Below are 17,837 nucleotides of genomic sequence, written 5' to 3' on the forward strand. Positions count from 1 at the left end.
GAGGCTCAACCTCTGCTGAACAGAAGGTACTTGAAATACTCCATTTCCCCCCAAAGATGACTTTCATTTCTTCCCAGTCACTGTCAATACAAAGAGAGGAAAATGTTTCTAAGTGTCTGCATTTGGGGGAGAGGCAATCTATAGCTTAGGATGTCTGCCTTTCCTAAAATATCTTATCAGCATTGTCCCTAACTCTGTGGCAGGGTCTGCAACACCGAGGGAAGAATATTTGGCAAGAAAGTTGACTCCATTTTAAGTTTCTTAGAGAGATAGGAGATTAAAAACTCAAATTTTTTTCAGCTATGAAATACATTTTGTTCGTCTCTCTAAGAAGATACATTTTAACAAGATTTTCTTCCTTTCTTTCCTTCCTTCCTTCCTCCTTTTTTCTTTTCTTTCTTTCTTTCTTTCTTTCTCTCTTTCTTTCTCTCTTTCTTTCTCTCTTTCTCTCTCTCTTTCTCTCTTTCTTTCTCTCTCTCTTTCTCTCTCTCTTTCTCTCTCTTTCTCTCTTTCTTTCTTTCTTTCTTTCTTTCTCTCTCTCTTTCTTTCTTTCTTTCCTTCTTTCTTTCTTTCTTTCTTTCTTTCTTTCTTTCTTTCTTTCTTTCCGCCTATAGTCATAAAAGAAAAAGGCCTTAGCACCTCATGATAATACCTCTCCTTTTCCTTTCCTCAGTGTCTGCTCTCAAGGCATCTTTCTAGTCTTTCCCCCCCACCTCTTTCTCCCCCCTTTCCCTAACAAAAGCATCTGGCCACAGCCCAGGACTGTGTGAAAGAGCTGCTAGGGGAGCCAGTGCCAGTGATCATCGGGAACACTGCATCAGAGCCGCCGACACCACCTTGGTCAATGGTTAAAAAATAAAAGAGAAACTTAAAATGAGATCTTTATGCAGCAGGAAAGCCTCATCCCCGGGAGAAGGGAAGCCGGAGTCATCCCATTATCTTGCCATCTACTAGCCTGACTGCAGAACAGGTATTAGCCTTTCACTAGTCCTGACCCCTTGCAGACCCCCTCCTTCCACAGCCCGGTCCTCACAGAGCCCTGCGAGGAACCATTAGAGAGCTCTGCAATGCAATTAGGGAAGTTGCCTGCTGCTAATTCCCCCCCCTCTTTACCCTCGGAGAAGCTAGGAGTGTGTGCTGAAGCATCTGCGGAGTCCACTGCACCTTCCGTGCCACAGCCCACACCCACGGGCACGGAGGCGGCCGCCCTCCCACCAGGGCCAGGGACCACCAGGCCCAGGCTTTTTAAAGCCGCTTCAGAGCAACCAGCGATTCGCCCAAGTCTCCAGAGCTGCTCTGTTTGAAGAATGCAGAGGCTACTCAAAGGAGAGCCAAATGACCCTGGGAAAGACAGGAAGTTAACCATTGGAAGGAAGGGGGAAAACGGTTGCGTTTAGCTGGGAGTCGGCGTGGAGGTCTGAATTGGGGGCTTTAGACAGGACTCCTTTCCCAGTAGGCATCGTTTCCTTTGTCAGCCAGCATTTAGCACAGGCACACAGTCGTCGCTTACTAAACACTTGTTGTTTGTCCCAGGGAGACCCAGCAAGGATATGAAAAGCACGGGGCGGCGGATACCCAGGTAGAGCACCTCCCTTCCCCAGGTGTGCTGAAAGGGCTGCACGTTTCAGAAACCCACGGAGAACTCGAATTCGCTTTTCCATTCTCTTCCCTGACAGATAAAGGGGAAAGAACGAGCCTTGTTCTTAGGAGGCAATCTGGGTTTTGCATTTCCAGCACAAAAGCCGACACAGACGAAGCCACCTGGGGCCCCTGGGGCAGGCCCGCGGAGGAGCTCCCCAGAGGGGCGCCGCTTTCCCGGAACCTCCTCCAGCCCGCCGTCCGTCTATTTTCCGGCCGCCGGGCTCGGGCCAAACTCCGATTCTCCGAATTACCCAGAAACCTCTGCCCGGGGAAAGAAAGACTCCTAGGGGTTTCGGAAAGATGACAAGGGGAGCTTTGGGGAGAAAGAACGCTAGCCCTGAAAACTGTCGGACCCAGAAGGGGAGACACCGCCAGAAACGCACGCAGCGGTCCGAGCCCGCAGAGACCCGACGGGGATCACAATCAACCCTCTCGCGGGTCCTTGCGGGACCACCGAGCACCGCGGGAGAAACTGAGGCCGGCGCCACTAGCAGGAGGCGGCGGGAGCTTTGGGTGTTGACCCGCCAGCATCCCGGCTCACTCTCCACTCCTCTCTCTCTTCCGTCCCCGGCTCCTCCGCTAGGCTTCTTCAGCCTCCCCTCGAGGGGAAAGAAAGAAACAAAACCGAAGCCACCCACGCGCGGACCGGGTGAATCCTTCCCGGCCGGGTCGGGCCGGGCTTGCGGGCCTGCAGCCACAGCCGAGCCCACCCGGGAAAGATGAGCAGCTCCCTGGCTTGTTGGAAAACCACACGAAAGCCGTCCCGGGAGCGCAGACAGACTGTGAGGGGCAAAGATTTCGCCCGAGAAAAGCGTCCCTCCCTCCAACCCCGCCCCTCGCCCCTCATCTGTCCTCCCGGCCCCTCCCCCAACGATCAATTACAAGGCACCCTTCTGCGAGGGGAAGGGAAGGGAGAGGGGGCGAGGGGAGGAGAAAGGAGGGAGGCCGGGGCTAGCGAGGGGAAGCGAGGCCGGGAGAAGGGAGGATCGGCCCGGGAGCCGGGCGGGGCGGGCAGCCCGGGCGCAGCCGCTCCTGGAAACCGCCACCGATCGCTTCTGCATGACAATTGGCGGCCCGCGGGCGGCGGGCGGGGAGGGAAGGGCAGAAAGCGGCCGCGAGGCCGCTTTCTCACCATGGTGATTAGGCATTCCGGCCGTGCACCGCGGGCCGGCCCGCGGGCCAGCGAGCGAGCGCGCCCCCGGCCCAGGCGGGCGGGTGAGGCAGCCCCGAGCCAAGCCAGGCCAGATGGCTGTGCAGCAGCCATCAGGGACCGCTCCCATCCAGGCCGGCCCCACTTTAACTGTTCAAACATTTCTTTATCCCGACAAGACAATGAAACCAAACGGCATGAAAGGCCTCTCTGGGCCTGGGGAGGGAGTCAGCAACCAACCCCCCCCCCCAAAGGGCTTTCTCCCTACCCCAGCCCTCACCTCCGCAGGAAGGGGAGGATTGGGGGGGGGGCTTCACCCCCACGGGAGCCGGGAGCGTTGGGAATCGCCTTCCTTCCGCCGGAAAGAGGGCTGAGGAAGACTGAGGGCTGTCTCACTCCTTCCACCCCCCAGTCAAAGAAGATTGTGGCCTGATCCCCTTACTTAAAGAGTCGGATTGGGGATAGTCTCCCCCTTCTAGAGGAAGAAAAGATAGTTGGGGGGGTCCACAGAGAAGGACAATTGGGTGGGGGTGGGGAGCCTCTCTTTCTTACCCCAGCCCTTCCCCACCCCCACCCCGTGGGCCTGAGAATGCAATTTTGGCCGGTGGGCTTTCACTGGGCCTCGTATTGTAGCAGGATGAGCGTCAGCCTCCTCTGTCTGAAAAGTAGGGCTGGGAGAGAGCTTCCTTCTCCAAAGGCCAGGGGCTCGGCCACCCCACCCAGGAGACCCGCGGAGGAGGCAGAATGGCTACACCCAGTCCCCGCCCCCACCCAACTCCACCTAGGTGATAGTCGTAGTCCCCCCCTCCCCCGGGGGGCCGGGGGCCCCAGGGGCCCATCGATCGTTTCCCAAACTGCTGCTTCAGAGGCCAACACAAAGAAGCGCCACCGCAAGCGGGCTGTGGAGCTCAGAGGCAGCACATCCTGACCTTCCCCGAGTGCTCATTCCTTTGGTTGCCTGAAGAGATCTTTCAATAAGAGCTGCCCGGGAAAGGGCCGAGGCAAAGGGGAGTCAAGTGAGCGGGCCAACCTCAGGACTCTGGGGGGGAAACATTACTGTGTGCCGTTCCTATGGGGGGGGACCAGGAAGAAAGGGAAGGCAGGGGCAGCTCTTGTTCTGCCCATTAATCAGACTGGGAGCTCCTGGAGAGCAGGGATTCTTTTTTACCTTTCGCTGTAGGGATTTAGCAAGGGACCTGGCACACAGAAGGTACTTAATAAATGTTTATTAACTGATGATGCTCTCCACACCCACCAGGTCTGATCCCCAGCCTTGACAGTCTTGACAAGTTCCAGTTTAGAGAACTAGAGCTCATATCTGAAACAGGAGAGGGGATATGCTGGGCAACTACAACTGTGGTAGGATGAACTGGTGGGGAGAAAGGTCCTGGGGGCCAGGAAGCAATCAAAGCAGAAATGTGGGTCTTGCCCATCCAAAGGAGCGAGGAAACCCACAAACCAACCCACAGACAAAGAATCAAAAACCCAATGGCTATCAAAATAACCTAAAGTGGGCCATAACTATGGAGGTGGTGGCAGAGGACACCAGCCAGAAATCTTGGATAAAGATGCCTTGATTTAAAGGGCAGACCTTGGGAAACAGATCCATAGTCCTCCACAACACATGGTGACCATACTTTTCCTCAGACAAGGAGTCTGGAAGTGGAAGCAAAAAAAATAAAAAATAAAAAAATAAAAAAATCTTCCTGACTCTATCCTTAGCTCCTCTGCTAGAGATGTTGCCCTCCCAGGACCCACCTGCTTCCTTTCCAGGACAGACAGGCCAGAGGAAAATAACTTCTCAGCACCATGAAACCTTTAAAGCAGAAATACTGGTGAATTTGGTGGGGAAAAAAAAGGAGATCCAGAAATCCCAGGCTGAGGGGAAGGATACCCCCTACTTTGGAGTGTCCACATGTCCCCTGGAGAAGCCCAGCTTTCAACCAAGAGCAGGGTGAACACTTCATGAGCTTTTTTGGCTTTTTTAAAATGGTTGTCATAGTAGCAAAGAAGTGAAAACAAAGCAGATTCCCATCAGTGGCTGAACAAACTGTGGCACACAAATGGGAGGAAATAGTACTGCACCGTGAAAAGCAATATAGTAATGAGAGAGAATTAGAAGAAACCAGAGTAGACAAGAACTGATGCAAAGAGGAGCTAGCAGAACCAAGAAAACAAGTAAGCATTGCCAGAAGGACTAGAGACATGTAAATGGGAAGAACAAGAAAAGGAAAGCATTCTTATTAGCATAGTGACTAAGCTTGGCCCTGAATAAGAAATGAGAAAAGGCACCTTTTTCCCTTTTTTGCAGAGGTGGGGGGATGGAGGGGACACAATGGCCGTGGAACATTGCACATGCTGTCAGATGCTGGTCTATTTTGCTAAACTGCTTTTTTTCCTTTTAGTCTTTGTTAGAAGAGATGGCTCATTGGCGAGAGGGAGGAAATATACAATTGGAAAAGAAGGCAGTGTAAAACAGAAGATTTCAACCAAAAAATTAAAAGATAAGAAAATGTATATTTCCACCCCACCCAGACACACAGAGGCATCATGGTCTAATCACTTCTTTCACATCTACTCCCATAACTGGGCACAGGATGGCAAAGATCATACTAGGTTTTCCAATACAAAATTCATTTTTCAAGGTTCTAAACCCCTAAACTAAGCTGGAACCTGGTCCACTGAAACTCCAGTTCCTCAGTTCTGCAGGAATTTGTTGTAGTCCTCATTTTTGAATTAGAAAAAATAACTTTTTTACATTTTTTGGAAAAGAACACAAAGGAGTTACAAGTTTGAAAAATGCTCTGAAGAATTAGTCACCATAGAACGAAAAATCCAAATACCTCAGTGAGCAGCAGCCAGCCAGATCCAAGCCCGCCCCTGCTCTCTACCCATATTCTGGCTCCACCTTTACCTACCCAGCTCCAGCTGGGTCTGGGAGGCATTCTGGTACGCTGTTCCTTGATTATCTCAGAAATAGTACTTATTTCAAGGAGGTTCTGTAGGGAGGGCCTGAAAGGCGTCTAGTGGGAATAATCAGGCTTTCTAACGGCTCTTAAATATGTATTTACATAAAACAGCCCATAAATCCTCGTGCCCCCATCAGAGTATGACAGGAGCCAAGAAGCCACCGCAGACCTTGACATGCTGCCTTCTCAGAAGAAAAAGATTTTCCTCCTGTTTTATGAAGAGTCCTCAGGAAAAAGCACCAGCCAACCCCCCCCCCCCCCCCCCCCCCCCCCACCCGTCCCATGAGGCTACAGCGAAGCACTGATCTGCTCCCTAAAACAAGGTCAAGAGAAGGTGGAAGCCCCCCTCTTCCAGCTCTCTCCGAGGGAGTTCTAGAATCCTGTGCTAGGGTCTTCTCTCATCAGACATTCAACAGAACTCTGGGTCGAGCCCTGATCCCAACTTAAATTTTGTTTTTCTTTTTTTCCTCTATGTTAATAGAACCATCTGGCTGTGCAAAGAAGCTACACTCCTCCATTCCTAGAGACTTAGTTTGGGGGGGGCAGTGGAGGGAGGAAGAAGGAGAGAAGTCTTCTGGAAAAGGCAAGACTGTGTTCAACATAAATTAAGCTAAGGGGAAAGGGCTCTCGCAGTTTCTCTACTCCTCAAATTTGAAATGAAGAGGTTTCCCCTCCCTGCTGATCAGCATCTCATTAATTTCAAGGTCAGAATTCCATTTCACTTTGGGAGACAGCCTCATTTCATTTTTTCTCCACCCAGGCGTATTCCTGTGTGAGGTAGGTATCCATCTCGAGGGGGAAGGCACCAGCACACACAATGCACACCAGGCAAGGGAAGAGTTATGGCCGTGACACCCGCAGGGGGAATGGATCTCCACATCTAGGAGTTCTTTCGCCTTCTCTGGGTGTTTGCCTGATGGAGGTTGGGGAGAAAAGGGGGGAGAATAACCGAGGGAAGAGGAATCCCAATCCCTGCAGCCCCTTGAGTCAGTTTCATTTCTAAGTGGTGCTGCCAGGGGAAAGGAGGCAGCAGCCTTCTTCATGTGTCCCTAGGACAACTCTGAGCAAGGGGGGAGCGAACCCCACTTCTCTGCGCCTTCTCCCCCGCTAGGGACAGGACAACAGGAAAGCCCCCAGTCCATCCCCCAAGTCGGGCTTCTCCAGAGCCAGAGCAGAGCGAAAGGGCGGCCAGCAGCCCAGCCAGATGTGAGTCACTGAAAGTGAGAGGGGGAAGAAGAGCTCGAGCAAAAGTGAGCGAGAGCCCCAGCTCACAGTGGAGCTGTCGGCGACGGCAGCCTCCTTCCTAAGTGGAAAGGTCCTAGGCTTGCAGACGCTGACATAAAAGACACACTCACAACATATTTCAAAACCAAAGAGCGATGGATTTACAAGGCAGGTTGATTTTATGATGACTTTTATTGAAAAGGTACGCTGGGTTTAGGCAGATGCCTTTTAGCGCTGGGAAGTTAACACAGTGCCTAATTCAAGGAGACAGCCAGAGGAAGCAGGGCCGACAGGGGAGAGAGTTGCAACGTCTCTATTACTCTCCCCGGCATCATAAAGTGAAGAGAAAAAAATGGTATTCGTGTTGGGGGCTGCAGGGAGATGGAGGGGGGGTTAGGGAATAGAGTAGGGAAGAGGGGAAAGAAAACCTTAGCTGTAGTTTTCTTAAGAAAATAAAACAAAGCAAAACCCAAGAACAAAGGGATGGGTGGAAAGAAAACCCCTCGCTTCATAAATTCTCCTCAGGCTGGCAGAAAGCCACTCCGTCTCCATACTGCCCCAAAGCCCCGAACTGAGAGTCCTGTTCTGCTGGGGAGTGGGGGTGGGGATGGGGCGGGGCAGCGGAGGGGCCACAGAGCCGGCCCCTCCCCTGCCAAGGCTCGACGCTGTTTATCGAGCCCGAGGAAGGAGCAGTCAGTGCCCACAGAGGGCACTAAAGGTCACCAGAACGCACCTGATCCCCTCAGGAGCTGATAGGTCTGTCTCGGATCCCCACAAACACACTAGCCCGCTAGCCCCCCAATACCAAGGAAAATAGGACTGTTTCAAGAGTTCCGCGCTGACCAGCCTCTGCCCCTAATTGCCTCTGCTGCACACAATCTGCTGCCGAGAGGTCGGGCCGGGAAGCGGATTGTAGACTGACTGCTAGGTGTGGCAGAGTGCCAGAAATCCAGAGACCCGAGGGGAAGTCGGCCAGGGACCCGGGAGCCCAGAAGCTGCCTCCGCAGCCCGGCCGAGGACGGACGCGCTCCCCCTACCCCCAGCACCCCCAAGGAATAGCGAGCACGCAAGGACTACCCGGCAGGTGGCGGGGAACCTGCCATTCATTCTCCCCACCAGCGGCCCGCACACATCAGTTCAATCCAGAATCCCCCGCTGCCCACCGAAGAGGTAACGGGGAGCCCCTCCCCCGTCGTCCCCCCTCCCCCAGCCTCCAGCTCTCGAGGCCAGGCAGACAGGTAGCGAGCCTCTACAGCAGGGGCGCCGGAGGCGCTGCTGACCTGTTGAGCGCCGGCACTCGGCCAAGCTGACCCAAGGGAAGGGGCACAGGGATGCAGGGGACTGCGTACTCACATCTGTCATTTCTGTCCTCTGGGCTGGACGAAGTCTCCCGGTCAGAAATGAGGCCGGAAACGGCAAAGATCTTCTTGCCGGTGTCATCCACCTTGAGGGAGCTGGGGGAGCCCGAGGGCAGCTGGGCCCCAAAGTCATACTCTTTGCCGTCCGCGTCCGAAAAGCGCAGGTGGGGCGACTCCGTGTCGTGGCAGTTCTTGAGTCGCTTGGCGGGGGTGAAGGCCGACTGGTAGCTCTCCCGATCCTCAGTGGAGGCAAAGGGGCGGAAGGCCCCCACGCCACTGTGGTTCAGCATGCTGATGGGGCTACAGTCTAGATTGGGGGGTGCAAACTGCGGGTGGAGGTGCAGCAAGGAGGGGGGGAAGTCACGGTTGGCAAAAGTGCCGGGCACCCCACTTTGCCTGTGGTACATGGAGGCAAAAGTGTAGGAGCCATTGGTGAAGGGGATGTGCACATCCTTATCTACCGAGACGGGGACCCCAAAGGGCCGGGGCTGCTGGCAAGGGATGGAGGCGTCCCGGCTGGCCTCCGCCGTGGACGCCAGCACCATCAGGGCCGGCGACGCCAGGGGGTTGGGAAGGTAGGACGAGTTCTCCATCTTGAAGGCTGCCCGGTGTAAGTCCATCGGAGTCTCTTTCGATGGCAGGAGTCAGACAAGAAACGGTCTTCCCTGGGAGGGAGGGAGGGAGGGAGGGAGGCAGAGCAGCACCTGGGGTCGAGGCAGGGAAGATCACTGGGGAATCATCCCCTTCCAAGACCTGCAGGGACATGAAAGAGAAAAAAAAAGGGGGAGGGAGGAAGGTCAGGGAAAGGAAGAAAGGGAAAGCCCGAGTGATTGCAACTCCATCCTCCTGGCTTCCAGGCGCTTGGGGAGCAGACACCACAGGCTTCAGGACTCACTGGGCAGCAGCAGCATCCGACCGTTTTCATTCAGAAAAATCAATAGACAACTTACTGTGATGTACGCGTAGCTGACTTTGGTCCCTACACGTTCCGGGTGAAATGCGCCTGAGCCCCAGCGAGGAAAAAAACACCAAATCTCCCAATACAATATTCCCTGGGTAAATGAGGTCAGCGTATATACCCGCTTTTCAAGGGAGCCTGTCTCGGCACCCCACCCACCCGAGCCAGAGCTGCCTGGCTACAACAGATGCGGTTATAATTGTTTTTCATACACGGCCCTCCCCCAAACACACACACACACACACACACACCACACCCTGTCCGTTTGCTCTCCCCCCTCCAATGTCATGCTAATGTGAATTTCAGTGGATACATATTATGTATGTGAGCAGGTGACATCATGCACATATATGTATATAGTCTAAATACTCATGTGTGTGTATACACACACACACACACACACAGACCCACAACTTCATACATTGTTAAGGACTTTTTCTTTCCCAAATGCAGCTTCCCCACAACTGATATTCTGAGCATTCCTCTGTCTCCCCATAGCCTCCCCCCCCCACTTTTCTAGAGCTGAGCAAAGGCTTCTATTTTAACGTGCCCGGCCTCTCCAATAACAGCAAAGAACAGAAAGTGGGGTCCTTGGCAGATGCTCCCTGGAAGTGTGTGTCTTTCAGGGACGACGACGACAAGAAAAACGATCAGGAATTTTAGTTCCTAATGCACTCAAGCAGATTTGGAAACTGCCTTCAATGTGTCATTAACATTTCCAACAAAATGGTAACCCAATTTCCGACTTCTTTGGGTCCAGGCAGAGCCTGATGTTCAAACGACTCCCCCCAAAGTACGTGGGGAGTTAGGAAAGATGCTCTTCAATTCCCGGCTCGCTCTCGCCACCCCAGAGTTTTTCCCCTGGTAGTTTCTGCAAGGCGGGGCTACACACCAGGAATGAGCATGGCATAAGGTGAATACGAGGCTATTCGCTTCAAAAAAAAAAAAAGATATGATTAATAGAAAGTCCACAAAGGGCACCCGAACAACACCTTATGATTAAAAAAAAACCCAGCACCCCAGGCTGCCAGCAATCACGCCCTTTGAATCTAAAGAGTCACTCACTGCAACTAAACCGTGCCCAAAGAGCATCTTTCTAATGGAAACCCTTTTGTATTCCTTGAATGGAGGAGCCTCGGTTAACAAATGGCATAAAATCCCATCTTTGGCCCTAATGATAACATTTCCTTCTCCCATCCTGTACCAGCCGCTTCCATGACTGTTATTAATCGTGAAAATGAGTGGACATCATCAGATCGCTTCCTCATTTGGCACTCTTCCTTCTAGACATCATGGCTAAATTACCAGATTATGCAGCTCCCATTAACGGATTTTTCTCTCTTCCAAATCTGAAATAACTTTCCTGTCAAGTTCGAGCAAAGCAGGGAAGGTCTGGCCAGGACAGCTTAGTTAGGCTTCCCCGCTCAGGAGCCTTGCGCCCGGCATACGCAGATCCACAGACCCAGTGAGGGAAGCCCGGCCGCTGTGCCCCGCTGCTCAGAGCCGCCCTGCCTTTAGGATCCCAGACCCAGACACGACCCTTGGTTGGCCCACAGCGATGGCCGTGGGTCCCCCCCCCCCCCGGCCGAGAGGGAGAAATGGACAACGGCAAAAACACGAGGGGGAAGCCGTGGTGGAAGGGAAGGTGGCCCTAGCGAAAACGAGCCCTTCTTGCCGAGTTCTGTTGGCTTCCTCCCATTCACCTCCTTCTGCTCAACGTGTTTCATAAATTAGTAAGCTGGCGGCCGAGGCAGCAAGTCGAGCTCAGCAGAAGGAAGGACCCTGTGAATCACTCACCCCTAATTCCGGATTCTTTTGCAAACTTCATTACACCGGGAATAAATCAGGAGCATTTCCGTTTGGGGTTTGCGATTCTTCCCTGCACTTTCCAGAAGCCGCTTGGGGGGTTCTTCTCTCCTCCCCCCCCCCCTCCGCCTCCCACACCCAGAAAACTGTGCAGAGGAGGAGGAGGAGGAGGCAGAAGAAGCAGAGGCAGCCGCCCGCAGTCATTATGAAAATCTATAGTTGATACACTCCTAATGTCAAAATGTCATGGACTTAAATACAGAGCCCCAAATAAGAAAACTAACTGACCCTCTTAATTAAAAAAATATGGATTGTCAGCTAATCAGTGGGGGTGGAGGGGTGCTCTGGGTGGCCGTGAGGGGGTGGGTCTTGGGAGAAGCAGGAAGGAGAATGAGGGGTTGGGAACGTAGGGCTTCCAACGAGGGGCTGAGAACCAGGGGCAGGAGGAAGAATGAGGGGCTGCGAACTAGGGGCTGCGAACAAGGGGGCTGCGGGAGAGGGGCAGCGACGCTTATGCTGACGCTTTTTAATTTAGCGCCTCGTGCAAATCCAGATTAAAATAACTCCCGCTATTGATCGGAGCAGTGGAATTGACATTAATTTTAGCTCACTTCTCACTTTGCAAAGGGATCAATAGGCAGTAATAACAGCTGACATCCCCGCTGAAAGGAGGAGAAAGAAGGGCTGAAGACAGAAATCGAAAAGCAACCGAATAAATCACCAGCCCCTTTTCCCCGGCTTCAGACAAACTCCAAAGCGATCGCAAAAAGTCTTTGTTGAATTAACTCAACGAGGAGGGAGATCAATCCGCCAAGCCAAAGAGATTGTGGGGCTTCGGAGGGGGGGGGGCTGGGGCGGGGAAGGGGGCGCACCAGCCCCGGGACTGGTTGGGCTGGAAGCCGCCGCCGCCGCCGCCGCCGCCGCCCCACGCAGGGTTTGGGGTTTTCCTTTTGGTGGGAGAGGGGGTAAGCCCAGGCCCCGGGTTTGGTTAAGGGAAATGCAAACAGCCCGGTTAGGGGGAGTCCTAATTGAGTGGTTCAACTGCCCGACCCCAGAGAGACCCGCGGGATTGACTGTCGGACAGACTACAGCCTGCAAACACGGCGGGAGGAGGGAAACGAAAGTCCGGGGTGGGAGGGCGGGCCGGGAGTGCCCGAACCCTGGCAGGGGCCACTCGCCGACTGGCTCAGGAAGAGCCAAGGCAAAGCCCGAGAGAAAGTGAGCCAGGCCAGCACTCCCGAGTCCGCCTCTCCATCCCCGGCCTCCGGGCCGAAGTGAAAGGACCCGGGGAACTGCGGCCACGGCCGCCGCCCTTCCCCGGGCCAGAGCCGAGCACTCTTCTCTCCGCCCCATCCCGTCCCCTCCGGCAGCAGGTTCGAAGGGCCGCCGCATGGCCACGGACCCAGCGAGGGCCCCTCTCCGGGCGGGCTCCCGGTGGCCTCCTGCCCGTCTGTCCGACCGTACTAGCGGCCTTCGTTCGTTTGTCTGCGCCGCCGTTCCTCGCCGTCTCACAACAGGTGCCAGAGGGGTGCCCTCCCAACCGAACTGCTCCTGGGTCCGCTACTCGTCCGGGGAGGGGACGGATACGTAGCCGAAGCTTTTCCCCTGGCCAAACTCAACTTTGCCGAAATGCCCGGGCAACTTGGGAGGCCGAGCACAAAGAGCGCTGAGGTTGCGCGAGGAGCCGGCCCCAGAGGAAGTCGGGGAGGAAAGGACAGAAGCAGGGTGGAAGGGGAAAGGAGCGAGCCACGAGCAAGGCAAGCGGGCGAACGCCGGCTTCCCGGGTGTCCCGGATGGACAGTATTCTTTCTGTCCCCGAGAGCCCCAAGGGCAGCCTCCGCTTTCCGAGGCCTGACCCCCCCCCCCCCCAGCTGGCCCCGACTCCCGCAGGCAGAAGGAAGAGAAAGGTGGACACATTTCGGGGCTCCGGGCCGGCTGACTCCGGCTCAGGCAGCTTGCTGCCGCCTCCTTGGCGGCGGGGCCCGAGCCCGCCCGGCGCGAGAGCCGGGGATGGAGCCGTCGCCTTCGAGCCGGTGCAAACCGTGGCCCCCAGACAGCGAGCCCGGCCCAGCAGGGCTCCCGCGCCCGCTCGCGGGAAGCTCGGCCCACGCTTCAGCAAGCAGCCGGAGACACAACCACCAACTGGGGATCCAAAGAAAAGCCCCCCGCCCTGCCCCCAGCTCCCTGCCTCCCGCTTCGGCGCTGGCCTGCCTGGCCCGCCTTCCCCCGAGCTCTCACCTCTAACTTCGTAAAAGGGAGGGAGAAATTCGTTCAAGAGCAACCCAGCACCCAAATGGTGACCTTGCAACTTTACTAAACGAAATGGCTCGAGGGGCCCCAGAGTGGAGCTCGGGGCTAACGGGAGGCCGCGCTCGGAGCCGCACTGGTCAAGCAGACCCTTTGCCAGAAGCCCCAGGAATTGGGAGAGCTCTGAGCCCGCCCTGCCCCGGCGCGGCCTCCCTTCGTCCAGACAGACCTTTCACGGAAAGCCGCCGCCCTTGGCTCCTTTCTCCTCTGCCCGGAACCGTGGCAGCCCAGGCCCCGAGGCAGACAAGGTTTGAGGCAGACCCCCTGGAGGGGGTCAGGGGCGAGAGGGAACGGATAAATGGGAGAAGTGATGGGCAGACGGGCGGAGAGGTGCCGAAGTGAGGAGGGGGGCAGCAAGTCCGGCTCAGGCCAGCAGGCCAGCTCGACTGCACAGGGCCAAACAGGTGGGTGCAGCCTCTCAGCCCCAGGGCTCACTCCCGGCAGAGCCCCCGACCACCCTGGTGGCAGGAAGAGCCAGCGCCTGCCTAGCCGGCCGCTGGGCCTCCCCCTCCGTCTTCCCCGCCGCCGGCTGGGTTTAGTTCCTAACGGAAGAGCTGAGCAGTGCGGGGACTTCCCGCTTTTCCCGGCTCTAGCCGCTCCCCTTTGCTATCCTTGCCTCCGTCCTCTCCTCTCCTCGCCTTTCCTCTTCTCTCCTTTCCTCTCCTCTCTTTCCTTTCTTCTGGTCTCCTTTCTCGGGGAGCCGAAGCCAGAGAGGAAGGGAACCGGCGAGGGCGAGGCGTCCCCCGGGAAGGTCTCCCCCAGCACATCAGCTTGGTGTTTCAAAGCTCGGTCATCTCCCCCCCTTTTTTTTAGTCCAGCCCCTTCTTGGGGTTTCCTAACAGCCCCCTCCAAGCTCAGTTGAAAGCTCCTAGGGGAGACTGGAAGAGACGGAGGGGGGGGGGGAGCCGAGGCCCTAGCTGCCCCAACCTCTGGCAGAGTAGGCGGCCTGCGGCACAAGGGGGCAGCCCCCATCCTCGAGCCCGGAGGCAGCAGCATCTTTGCGTTCTCGCCGCTCTCGGGGTGGCCCTGCCTGCCGCAGAACTGCAAACGAGCTAACCTGCAAACTGACTACCCCGGCCGAGGGAAAGAATCGGGTTATTGAAGACTGAGGAGCGATCCTGGGGATCCCCTCCGCCCTCAGGGCCGCACCCTTCCCCAAACCCCAGAAGCAGGCCGGCGGAGCCGAGCCGAGCCCCAGGCTAAGCCCTGCTCGGACGGCGACTGACCTGAGCGCCAGAACCCTGACCGCCAGGCTCGCTCGCTCGCTCGCTCGTTGGCTGGCTGGCTTCCTTCCCCTCTATCCCTGTGGTCCCTGCGACCGAGCTGTCGGCTAGCCCCCAGCGCGGCGGGCTCAGCGCGGAGTGCAGCCAAGCTCCGGGCCCAGGGCTGCTAGGCAGGCTCGGCCCAGGGAAGAGGCTTCGGGGTAAACCCGGAGGGCGACCTAGACGGCCGGGGCCCGGCCGAGTCCCGGGGGTGGCCCGGGGCCGCCCCGGAGTGTAAGGGACGGCGAGCAGGCGGGCTGGGAAAGGTCGCGGGGCCGCGGGACTCCCAGCGTCGGTGCAGCCGCCGCCAGGGCCCTTTGAAAAGTTTTGTCTCCAAGTCGGGGACGGGCAAAGTGTCGCTCAGTCTAAGTCGGAGAGACTTACGGGGGGAGACATCGCTACCCGCACGGGCACGGGCATGGGCACACACGGAGGCTCGTCTGGAGGCACGCGAGCGTGCTCCAGGAGAAGGTCCCGAGCCCCACAAAATCCCGGGAGACCTCGAGAAGGCTGGCCGGCACCGCAGCCGAACCGAGCGGGGCGGAGCGGGGCGTCCGGGCGGCAGCGGCAGGCCTGGGGGTTTCTTCACCTCCCCCAGCACCTGCCTCTTTGCCCTTGCTTCCTTCCTCAAGCCAGCCCTCCTCCGCCTCTTTCCCGCCCCTGCCCCTCTAGCCGCCAAGTGAACGGGCACAAGTAGGGGCCCGAGGTTCCCCGAAAGAGCTCCCTGTCCCTTTCTGCAGCCTCCCCTCTCGCCCTCGCTCTCCGTCTGTCTCCCTCTTTCTCCGGGCTGCACAGGAGCCGGCGACTGGCGGCTTGCTCCCTCGCTCCCTCATCCCTTGTTCCCCGGCTCCTTTTGTGCTTTGCGGGTACGAATCCCTTTCTCCCTCTGCTTCTACCTTTCCCCCCACGCCAACACCTCTGCGGAGCCCTCCCCGTTTCCGAGCTCCGGATCAGCAGGAATTTCCTGCTTTCCTCCCACCCTCCTGCCCCCCATCCCCGGGCGCGGGGAGAGGACGGTCTGGCAACCGACCCAAACAAAGTTAAAAAGGACAGTTGGGAAGACGTGGAAAAGGCACCCCCCCCCCCCACTTTTCCCTTGCTCTTCCTTCACCCTCTACACTGGGCCAACAAGCACGTCCTAGATCCCTCCTCCGACCCACTCCCACTCCCCACCTCCACCCCACCTCACCAACCAGACCAAAACAACAACAACAAAATAAGACAAACTCCGGGTGGAAAGTTAGAGAGTAGGAGAGCGAAGTCGGCGAATGCTTAGGGAGCGGATTCTGTGTGACTCCCAGGGGGCCCCGGGAGAGCGACCCCGGAAAGTTAGCCTGGTCCCCGAGCAACCCTGCTGTCTGTCCCCTTCTCTCCCCCCACCTTGTGTACACACACACACACACACATACACACACACACACACACACCCCGTTCTGCGCTCCATCCTCACCGTGGAAATTCCTTTGGAGAGGGGCTGCACTTTTCAGAAGGCGAGGGAAGCAAGGCGGAGAGTGCGGGGCATGGAAAGTCCCGGCTGAGCGGCGGCGGCGACGGCGGCGGCGGCGGCGGCGGCAGCGGCAGCAGGCGGCTGGCCCCCTGTTTGAGCTCGCCAGCTGCCGGGGATCGCATGTACAGAGCGAGAGCTTCGGAGGGAGAGAAGGAGCAGTGCTGCCCTCTCCGCGCTGGCTCTAATCAGTGAATGAGCCTCCACTCTCCAAGGGACTCCCGCGAGCCAGCGAGCGAGCGGCGCGCACACACTCACTCACACACGCACGCACACACACAGACACACACACAGACACTGCTCTCTCTCTCTCTCTCTCTCTCTCTCTCTCTCTCTGCTCTTTTTCTCTCTCACACACATACAGGCACACGCACACAGGCACACACACATACAGAGGCACAGTGAGCACTGAATACATTAGGACACTAAGGGAGTCTGGGAAATGGAGTCCGGGCCGGGGGCATTCCCGGAGAACAGACCTGATGGCCAGCCTCCCCGAGATGGTCCCGATGGTGGCCCAGAGGGAAGGCCTCAAATGTCACCATCACGGGCAGTAATTGCCAACCGCCAGGGAAGGGCAAAGCCGCCCCGGCTTGCCAGCCAGCCCCAGGACGGGGCTCCGTGCCAGGCAAGCTCGGCCCCACCTGAAGCCACCTCGAAGCGAGCCTTCTCTGGGCCCGCTCCCCTAAGAACGGCTGCTAGGAAATTCAAGTGGAAACGAGAATTGACTCGAACAGTAAAGACAGAATTGTCGGCTAGAGAAAAAACGGCTGTCGGCGAAGGCAGAAGCCGTGGCGAAAAGGGCTGGGTCAGGGCTCCATGGGACGAGGAGGAAGGAGCCTGGCGGGGGGAGCTTTATACCTCCTGCTATTCCATTTGTGAGTCACTCATCGCTTCACTTTGAAATCACTCGTTTTACATTTTATTTTAATGCAAAATTCTAACCCCGGTGACAGCTCATTGTCACATCGCTTTCAAAGATCTCAGGTTTCCTTTCTGGAAAATGGGAGTGATATGTCACTAATTCTTTCCCCAAAGAGCCAGGAGAGTCGTACAATGTTTTCCTAAAACCCCGGGGTCCTAAAGGAACCATCCTCATCATTTATTGTGATTGGCAATAATAATACAACAGCAATTTACATTTATGGAACACGTGGACCCTTCCCAGAATCACAGAATTCAAGTCGTTTCAGTATATATTTATTAAACACTTCTCATGGGCCAGATGCTGTGTTAGGCAAAGAGGATAGCCACTAGTTCATGCCCTCTGGGTCCTCCTATTTGTTAAATTCTCAATCCCTCAATCAGAATCTTGTCCCAATCTTGTCACGGATCCCTCCATATCATCTCTCACATTCCTGTCTCTTCTCACACAACAACCTCCTAAATTATCTCCTTGTCACAAGTCTCTCTCTACTCCAATGTATCCTCCACACAGCTGCTAAAGTAATTGTCCTAAAGTCCTAAAGTCCCCTACTCAATAAACCCCAGTGGCTCCCTATGAATACAGGCTTAAAAACAAAGCCCTCTATTTGGCATTTAAAACCTTTTACAGCCTGGCTCCTTCCTACCCTTCCTGCATTATGGCACATCACTCCCCTTCATGTACTGGATGGTCTAGTCAATCTACCCTTACTGGTCTGCATTTAAGGTACTAC

At 56.1% G+C, this 17,837-nt stretch overlaps 1 protein-coding gene across 4 annotated transcripts in view; it reads right to left on the minus strand.

Annotated features, from left to right (window-relative positions):
* The window catches only part of RNF220 (ring finger protein 220), a 245,924-nt gene extending 229,547 nt beyond the window's left edge, over positions 1-16,377 (minus strand). For 3 of the 4 annotated variants that reach the window (XM_031969245.1, XM_031969244.1, XM_031969242.1), the window contains exons 1-2: positions 16,126-16,377; positions 8,338-9,095 (exon numbers count right to left, since the gene is read on the minus strand). In XM_031969245.1, the coding sequence (XP_031825105.1) occupies positions 8,338-8,962 (625 nt within the window). In that variant the 5' untranslated portion in view covers positions 8,963-9,095; positions 16,126-16,377. The remainder of the gene's footprint in view (positions 1-8,337; positions 9,096-16,125) is intronic. The other variant, XM_031969243.1, reaches the window with a different exon arrangement.
* Positions 16,378-17,837: the final 1,460 nt, after the last annotated feature.

The sequence above is a fragment of the Sarcophilus harrisii genome, chromosome 4, assembly GCF_902635505.1.
Source record: "Sarcophilus harrisii chromosome 4, mSarHar1.11, whole genome shotgun sequence".
In the NCBI taxonomy this organism is placed as follows: Eukaryota; Metazoa; Chordata; class Mammalia; order Dasyuromorphia; family Dasyuridae; genus Sarcophilus; species Sarcophilus harrisii.